This window comes from Gekko japonicus, unplaced genomic scaffold (genome assembly GCF_001447785.1).
Source record: "Gekko japonicus isolate JY-2015 unplaced genomic scaffold, Gekko_japonicus_V1.1 scaffold5063, whole genome shotgun sequence".
NCBI classification, from domain to species: domain Eukaryota; kingdom Metazoa; phylum Chordata; class Lepidosauria; order Squamata; family Gekkonidae; genus Gekko; species Gekko japonicus.
Window position 1 is genome coordinate 16007 of NW_015175002.1, and position 9453 is coordinate 25459.

The 9453-nt window shown below is 49.5% G+C and overlaps 1 protein-coding gene across 1 annotated transcript in view; it reads left to right on the forward strand.

The window, feature by feature from the left end:
* KCNE3 (potassium channel, voltage gated subfamily E regulatory beta subunit 3) overlaps positions 1-8222 on the forward strand; it is a gene marked incomplete at its 5' end in the record, with an annotated part of 17509 nt that extends 9287 nt beyond the window's left edge. Inside the window, one exon of the mRNA XM_015425184.1 lies at positions 7722-8222. Within this exon, the coding sequence (XP_015280670.1) occupies positions 7722-8024 (303 nt within the window). The remainder of the gene's footprint in view (positions 1-7721) is intronic.
* Between the last annotated feature and the right edge of the window lie 1231 nt (positions 8223-9453).

The window sequence follows — 9453 nt, forward strand, 5'->3', positions numbered from 1 at the left end:
ACCCCCCCCAATAGCTAGCAACCCAAAACAGTCCAATGGCACTTTAAGACCAAGTTTTATTCAGGTACAAGCTCTCCCTCCTCTGCTAGGACAGATCTGCACGTTCTCCCCCCCCCCCAAATAGCTAGCAATCCAAAACAGTCCAGTGGAGCCTGAGCGGTGGGTGTTGCCTTCTGACACACTTCCGGTGATGTCAGGGGGTGTGGTATATGCTAATGAGCTCCTGCACCTCTTTTTCTACAAAATGACCCCAAGTGACATCTAATAAGCAATGTAATAGGACTGGGATTGCAGAAATCTTAAACCTGTGGTGTAAATAATCCAGCAGTTATAGACATCTGCTGTTGATTCTGTGTTGGGTGCCCGAACGCAAAGGCCTCAGTAGTTATATAGCAGAGGGAGGTTTGTTGGAACAGCTTGTCATTCCGGAAGGAGAAGGAAATGGGGCCCTTTCAAATCCCCTGTGTTATAACCCTTAAAGGCCCCGGAACCCATCTGGTCACCCTGGAAGAAACACATGTGGCTTCTGCCGCCTGGCAAAGGGCCCTGACGGGACTTGCAAATGTGTGGCTGAAAGACCGTGCAGCGTCGGAGCGTGTCCCTCCCGCCACAGGTGGAATGAAACAGGATACCTCTGTTTGCGCAAATCAGGAAAAGCACACAATGCCGTTGGCCCTTGAAATATGCAATTAATTCCCTTGTGTAAATAACCGAGATAAGAGGGCCATGGGAGGGAAGAGGCCACCGAGATCCTGGATTCCGAAGACGGGACAGGAGCTGGCTGGAGATGTTTTGCCACTGCGGGGGGAGCCGGTGCCTCGTGTGATCGGCAAGGGGCACCCCAGAGCTCCTCCTTAGAGAGGAAGGCCAGTTTGGTGTAGTGGCGAGGAGCGCAGACTCTAATCTGGGAGAACCGGGTTTGATTCTCCACTCCTCTACATGCAGCTGCTGGTGTGACCTTGGGTCACTTACAAGTTGTCTCGGAGCTGTTCTCTCAGGAGCAGTCCTTGAAAGAGCTCTCTCAGCCCCACCTACCTCCCAGGGTGTCTGTTGTGGGGAGGGGAAGGGAAAGGAGATTGTAAACCTCTCTGAGACTCCTTTGGGTCGTGAAGGGCAGGGTATACATCCAATCCTCCTCCTCCTCCTCTTCTTCTTCGTCTTCTTTTGTTGAACGCAGCGTTTGTGCACAATCCATGTGTTGGATCACTTGAAGGGATTCTGGGGTAACTTTTGAGCAGGGGGTGGGGCTTGCTGCATGTGCCCGCCCCCTGGGCTCTTTACTGCCGGAGCTCCGCTCCTGTGCGCTCCTGCAGGAAATGACCCCCTGTTTGGCAGTAGCTGCTGCCACCGCATAAGGATCTTCTCTGTGTGACTGAACGTAAACTGCAGCAGCCATTTTGTGGCTGGCTCCGCCTCCTGCAGCAGCCATTTTGTGGCTGCGCCCATCACACTGTCTCAGACCTCCAAAGGTGCCCGCAGGCTCAAAAAGGTTTGGGACTCTGTTCTTGGGGATCTCACGTTGTTTCCAAAGCAGCCCATTTTGGTGTGCTACTTAAGAGCGGCAGACTCTAATATGGAGAACCGGGGTTGACTCCCCGATTCTCCTCCATTTGAAGCCAGCTGGTGTGACCTTGGGCCAGTCACAAGTTCTCACAGAGCTGTTCTCTCAAGGGCAGTCCTCAAAAGAGCTCTCTCAGCCCCACCTGCCTCACAGGTTGTCTGTTGTGGGGAGGGGAAGGGAAAGGAGCTTGTAAGCCGCTCTGAGACTCCTTCGGGTAGTGAAGGGCGGGGTATAAATCCAGTCTCCTCCTCCTCCTCCTTCGTTGCATTAGTGCAGGAGGGAGCGGGGGAGAGATCATGTTTCTTCCATGCACCCAAACAATCCAGGAACTGATTTCTTGTTTATGGCCCTCAGCAGCTGCAGAAGGAAAAGGGTGGTTTGAGACGTCTGGCATGTCAAGGGCAGTTTGGCTCGGGACCACGCGGTTGGCAGGGCTCGGGTACTCTCTGTCATATCCCGAACAATAGGGGCATTCACCAAGCACAAAGGCAGGGGTCTGATAAGGCAGGATAAGGAAATAAAAGGAGGTTTGCTCGAGCGTGGGGAGATCTGTCCAGGAACAAAAGAGCCCCGTGCTGGTTTCCCGTGGGCGATTGGTGCGGGAATGCCAGGCGGCCTCATCATTGCAGAGGGACTGAGGGGATACCTCCCCTGCAGGATCGGTGTACCGGGCCTTGCAGGATTTAATGCAGCTGTCGTATAATCCACCTTTTGGATCAAATCATGGAGGTGGCTGTGCTTAACACCCATTCTGAAACTAGCAACCCTAAAAGTGGCAGGGACTGAACAAGAGAGAGATCTTGGAGTCCTAGTAGATAACTCAAATGAAAATGTCGAGACAGTGTGTGACTGCAATAAAAAAGGCCAGTGCTATGCTGGGGATTATTAGGAAGGGTATTGAAAACAGATCAGCCAATATCATAATGCCCCTATATAAATCAATGGTGCAACCTCATTTGGAATACTGTGTGCAGTTCTGGTCACCACACCTTAAAAAGGATATTATAGCTTTGGGAAAAGTGCAGAAAAGGGCAACTCGAATGATAAAAGGGTTGGAACACTTTCCCTATGAGGAAAGGTTAAAGCGCTTAGGGCTCTTTAGCTTGGAGAAACGACGACTGAGGGGTGACATGATTGAGGTTTATAAGATTATGCATGGGATAGAGTAGGTAGAGAAAGAGGTCCTTTTCTCCCTTTCTCACAAGACAAGAACTCGTGGGCACTCCACGAAATTGCTGAGCGGTCGGGTTAGAACGGATCGAAGGAAGCCCTTCTTCACCCAGAGAGTAATTAACACATGGAGTTTACTGCCACAGTAGGGGGTGGCGGCTACAGGCATGGGCGGCTTCAAGAGGGAATTAGGTAAGCATATGGAGCAGAGGTCCATCAGTAACTATTAGTCACAAGGTATAGATAGGGGCTCTGGGGCAAGTGATGCTCTGTCTTCTTGGTGCTTGGGGGGGGGGTCAACAGTGGGAGGGCTTCTAATGTCCTGGCCCCACTGCTGGACCTCCTGATGGCACTGGTATTTCTGGCCACTGTAAAAGCTCAGAGTAGTTTGCAAGCGAAGCAGGGCTGTTCCAGGTTAGTCCTGGGATGGGAGACCCCCGAGGAAGTCCAAGGTCATGCTAGAGCATCCTCCCGGCAACGTGCCCAGCACGATGACGTCACCTCTGTCAACATCCATGTGTTCTATAAGTCTGGCTGTAGATCATGTCAATCTGTGTTGTTGTTTTTCCCCAATAAGTGTTTTTTATTTTGAACAATATATACAACAGTACATTCGTAACATATATTGACGCTATGAAATAATCAACTTTCTCAACCCTTAAGAGCCCTTTTAAAAATATAACAGATCTTTGTAATAAGAGTTGTTTTGGAATCCCTTCTTCTTCTGCTAGATAGTTCACCACAGGAGCTGACAGCTCAGACTGTCAGTAGAGCGGGCTGCAACTGGTTCTGTCTGGTTCAGAGCAGAGCTAATTAGCAATGACTCAGGATTGGGTCCTGATTGGACAATGCTGGTATATAAGTATAATGCTGTACTGTGTACCATCCTTCCTGATGGAAAACTAGTGTCTGCGTGAGCATTTTGTCGTTCTGTGCAATATATCGGTGGAGGCTTGTGTAAATAAGTTGTATATAGTTTTACACCAAGCCTATAAGACTTACGTCTTCTTTGATACCCTCACACCACTCGCAACCTGCAGTGGGCTAGCACCGCGCATACCTCGACAACCTCCGGGTGACGTCAACGTGCTGGGCACGTTGGCGTGATCCTGGCATTTTGGGGGCGGGCGGGGTTTCCCCGCTGGCCGAATCTGGGCTGGTGGATCGGGCCCCCCTAAACAGCCAGTTTGGTGTGGTGGTTAGGAGTATAGAAGGAGTATAACAGTATAGAAAAATGTAAAAGCATAAAAACTCTAATCTGGGAGAACCGGGTTTGAGTCCCCACTCCTCCACGTGCAGCTGCTGGTGTGACCTTGGGTCGGTCACAAGTTCTCTCAGAGCTGTTCTCTCAGGAGCTGTCCTCAAAAGAGCTCTCTTGGCCCGACCGACCTCACAGGGTGTCTGTTGTGGGGAGGGGAAGGGAAAGGAGCTTGTAAGCCGCTCTGAGACTCTCAGTGAAGGGCGGGGTATCAATCCAGTCTCTTCTTCTTTTCCCCCTGGGGCCATGGCAGACTGAGTTGTTTCTGACACACACACCGCAGAGCCATAAACTTATAACCTTTGACTGAAGCGACAAACATGTTTTCCCAAAACAAGCAGTAAAATAGGGAACAACAATTGTTAAGAAAGAATCACCGACTCCTGAGGTTTCCAGGAATCCCCTATGGCTTGGCCTGGCAGGCCCAGCTCAGTTTCAAATGAACCGACCGTCCTCCTTATAAGCCTCCCCTTAAAAATAGAAATATGTTTCAGTGAATTTTCCCAGTTGCTTTTGTACAGAGGGAAGTCAGCAGAAGGTGAGCGGGAGAGAACCATGCAAAAACCACAGCAGAGACTAACCGGCTCGTTCGGTGTAATGCTTTGATGTAGTGGTTTGGTGTAGAGGTAAAGTGCATAGGCTTTAATCTGGGAGAACTGGGTTTGATTCCCCATGACTCCACGTGCAGCTGCTGGGGGACCTGGGGTCAGTCACAAGTTCTCTCAGAGCTGTTCTCAGAGCTTATAAGTTATTATGTTTGCCGCAAGGGCTCCGATGGGACCCTAGAAAATGTGCTGCTATTTTCTGTTTTAAGAGTTTTATACTCTTAAGAGAATTTATTGCCCCTTATGTCTTGTATGTACATCACTGTCCTTGAAAAAGGCTGTATTCGATATGGGTAAATTACCAGAATCCCCTGGGACTAGTGATTGAAAAACCAACAAGGTGCTGTTTGAGTGTTTGAACACAGTATAACTGTGTATAGATGATGGTAACACCAGGGGTCATTTCCTGTGGGAGCGCACAGGAGCGGAGCTCCGGCAGTAAAGAGCCCAGGGGGCACATGCGCATGCAACAAGCCCCGCCCCCTGCTCCCAGCAGCCCTCAGTCAGAGCAAGAAGCAGCCAGGTAAGCTGCAGAAAAGCTGTCAGCAAACAATTTGGCTGCTGCATGAATTAGTTTGCTCCGGAGCCCTCCTTCCTGAGCTAAGGCAAAAATGTGTGAGCCGGAGGCTAAAAAACTGTGAGCTGGCTCACACTAACTCAGCTTAGAGGGAACACTGGCTCACGGTAGATCTATTTTGTGCTTTTTATTTTTATGCTTTTACATTTTTCTATACTATTATATAAATATTGGTGTCAAGTATTACCAAACATAGGTTTCACCGAAAGAATACATCAAAGTGCAGGTTTACGCTGTGTTCAAGTCCAAGAAGCGATCCAAAAGACGGAAGCCTGTGTGCGTACGGCGCTACAAAACTAGTTTAAGTATTTTAAAGTGACAGTGTAATGATCCAGAGTGCGAATATACACACAATCAACATTTCACAAGGTAAGTACAAAAATAAGCAAATTGATGAGATATCAGTAGGTCTCACAAGGCTCTTTACAGCATTTTGCTCTTCTAAGAATCATTTGGAACCTTACACAATGCTGTCACGACACTTCAGTGAGACTTTATTGATATGTACCAGTTGAGACCTTGACTAGAGACGCTGCGTATTCTTCATTTTCGTTCGGAAGAAGATTACTATCGAAACGGTAGAATATTCCGGAGATTGTCATTAGGTAAAAAGGTAAAGGTTCCCTTGCTCGAAAGCTAGTCGAATCCGACTCTAGGGTTGCGGTGCTCATCTCCGTTTCAAAGCCGAAGAGCCAGCGCTGTCCGAAGACGTTTCCGTGGTCATGTGGCCGGCATAACTGAACACCAAGGCGCACGGAACGCTGTTCCCTTCCCACTGAAGTGGTACCTATTTATCTACTTGCAATTTCTTGCTTTCGAACTGCTAGGTTGGCAGGAGCTGGGACTAGAGATGGGAACTCACTCCGTCATGCGGCACCCGGGTTTCGAACTGCTGAACTACCGACCTTCCACAGCCTGCAGTTCAGCGTCTTAACCACTTGAGCCACCGCAGCAGGATTCTCGTTAGCATCTCATCCATTTGCTTATTTTTGTACTTACCTTGTGAAATGTTGATTGTGTGTATAGTCGCACTCTGGATCATTACACTGTCACTTTAAAATACTTAAACTAGTTTTGTAGCGCCGTACGCACACAGGCTTCCGTCTTTTGGATCGCTTCTTGGACTTGAACACAGCGTAAACCTGCACTTTGATGTATTCTTTCGGTGAAACCTATGTTTGGTAATACTTGACACCAATATTTATATAATAGTATAGAAAAATGTAAAAGCATAAAAATAAAAAGCACAAAATAGATCTACCGTGAGCCAGTGTTCCCTCTAAGCTGAGTTAGTGTGAGCCAGCTCACAGTTTTTTAGCCTCCGGCTCACACATTTTTGCCTTAGCTCAGGAAGGAGGGCTCCGGAGCAAACTAATTCATGCAGCAGCCAAATTGTTTGCTGACAGCTTTAATGCCGGTAGCTCATAAAGTAGAATTTCTGCTCACAAGACTCTGCAGCTTAGAGGGAACATTGATCTGTAAGCATACGTCTATGATACACAGTGTCATATATTTCTCCGTGATCTCTGGATGGTGACCGGAGATCGCCCGCGATACAACTGGTCTCCAGGCGACAGTGGTCAGTTCGCCTGGAGAAATATGGCCGCCTTGGGAGGTGGAGTCCCTCCCCCCCCCAAAACCCTAACCTCCTCAGGCTCCACCCCTTCCCAAACATCCAGGCGTTCCCCAACCCGGAGCTATGATTCCAGGAGGTCTCCTCCAGGCCCCACGTGGAAGTGATCCATCCTTGCTAAGATCCAACTTAGAAAAGGGGGGTTAGATAGATTCGTGGAGGAGAGGCCTGTCAATGGCCATGGTGACTGAGGGGAACCTCCACATTCAGAGGCACTCAGCCTCTCAATCCCCCGCAGCCAGTAGGCAACATCAGGGGAAGGCTTTGGCCTCTATTCCCCATTGTTGGGCCTCCAGAGGAACTGGTTGGCCCCTGTGTGAGACAGGAGGCTGGACTAGATGAACCCTCACTGGTCTGATCCAGCAGGGCTCTTCTGAGGTTCTTATCAGGGGAAGGCCTCGGCCTCTCTGCCCTGTTGTTGGCCCTCCAGGGGAACTGGCTGGCCCCTGTGTGAGAGAGGAGGCTGGACTATATGGACTCTCCCTGGTCTGACCCAGCAGGGCTCTTCTGAGGGTCTTATCAGGGGAAGGCCTCGGCCTCCATGCCCTGTCGTTGGCCCTCCGGAGGAACTGGTTGGCCACCATGTGAGACAGGAAGCTGGACTAGGTGGACCCTCATTGGTCTGATCCAGCAGGGCTCTTTTTAGGTTCTTTTCAGGGGAAGGCCTCAGCCTCTGTCCCCTGTTGTTGGTTATCTAGACGAACAGGTTGGCTTCCGTGATGGACAGGATGCTAGAATAGATGGACTGCTGGTCTGACCTAGCGGAGCTTTTCTTATGTTCTTCTCTTCTACATGCGACCAGTGTACTGATTACAGACAGGCCGTTTGCGTTTGTTGTGTCGAGAGACCCTCCGGTAAGAACTCCGGAGGCCCCGGGGCCGTTCTGAAACCGTGTCTCTTTTTGTGTCTACCGTCAGCATCTCCCGGCAGAGACCATGTTGGCCGCCAACCGGACCGACGCCTGGCTCCACCGCCTGGACTCGGTGCTGAGGTCCTTGAACCACACTCTCCACCACCCTCAGCCCTGCGCCCAAGACGGGAACCTCGGCAGAGACGACGACGATGAGAAGAACGCCTACATGTACATTCTCTTTGTGATGGTCCTCTTTGCGATAACGGTCGGGAGTTTGATCCTGGGCTACACCCGGTCCCGGAAGGAAGTCGACAAGCAGAGCGATCCGTACCGTGTTTATATCCAGGAGCGGGTGTCCATGATATGACGAGAGGGGCCCAGAGAGAGAGAAAAACGGACGGCTGCTGTGGAGATACTTAGCCGCGTCCTCCTCGAAAGGGACGTCTTTGTCGGATCCTGTGGAGTTCTTCCTTCAGGGTTTGGGACACCCCCTGACAGGCTGAAAGACAATTCGGGATGTGAGGAGACCAGGGGGAGGGGGTGGAGAGATTTTGGACCCGTTTAATCTTTTAAAAAAAACTATTTTAACATTGATTGGTTGTCGTCCCCCACCCAGTATACAATAAACGGGTTGGTGTTTGTTGATGGATCAAAATATTTCCGTGCTTGGGTGGGAAAATCCAAAAGAGAGCCCCTTTCCATTGATCTAACGCAGGGCCCAGTCCAGATGGAAGGTTCCCCTGTTCAAGTCCGACTGAAGGAAAAGGGAATGTGAGAACACGGACGAAAGGAGCTGCCTTATATTGAATCAGACCCTTGGTCCATCAGGGCCAGTATTGTCTGCTCAGACGGACCGTGGCTCTCCAGGGTTCTCAGGCGGAGGTCTATCACATTGCCTACTGCCCGGTCCTTTTAACTGGAGATGCCCTCTGGACACCTTCCACTTGTCTATGTCCTTCTTAAATTGTGGTGCCCAAAACTGAACACAAAATGGTGAGGTCTTACCAGAGCAAAGTGATACTTCTGTTGATACAGCCCAAAATCGCATTTGCCCTTTTAGCTACGGCATCACACTGCTGACTCATGTTTAGTGTATGGTCTACTAACACCCCTAGATCCTTTTCGCATGTACTACTGCCAAGACAAGTCTCCCCCATCCTATAATTATGCCTTTCATTTTTCCTACCTAAATGCAGAACTTTACATTTATCCCCGTTGAAATTCATTTTATTTGTTTTAGCCCAGTTTTAAAGCCTGTCAAGATCAGCCTGTGTCCCGACTCTGTCTTCTACTGTATTTGCTTCTCCTCCCAATTTAGTATCGTCTGCAAATTTAATAAGCATGTTATTGAGAAACCAACAAATGTCACACAAAGGGCCCCACTATGAACCCCAAGCACGTGACGTTCTGACCAGTGTTCCCTCTAAGCTGAGTTAGTGTGAGCTCACACATTTTTGTCTCAGCTCAGGAAGGAGGGCTCCAGAGCAAACTAATTTATGCAGTAGCCAAATGGCTCGCTCAGAACTTCAATGCCAGGAGCTCACAAAGTAGAATTTTTGCTCACAAGACTCCACGGCTTAGAGGCAGCATTGGTTCTGACATACATATCCTTAGCATATAGAGGTTAAGATTTCTGCCTCCGACCACCTTCTTCTCCTCCGTTCCGCCCTCTAACTTTGTTGGTTAGCAATGCCCCCCTCTAAGCTGTGGAGTCTTGTAAGCAAAAATTCTACTTTGTGAGCTACTGGCATTAAACCTGTGAGCGAGCGATTGGGCCGCTGCATAAATTAATTTGC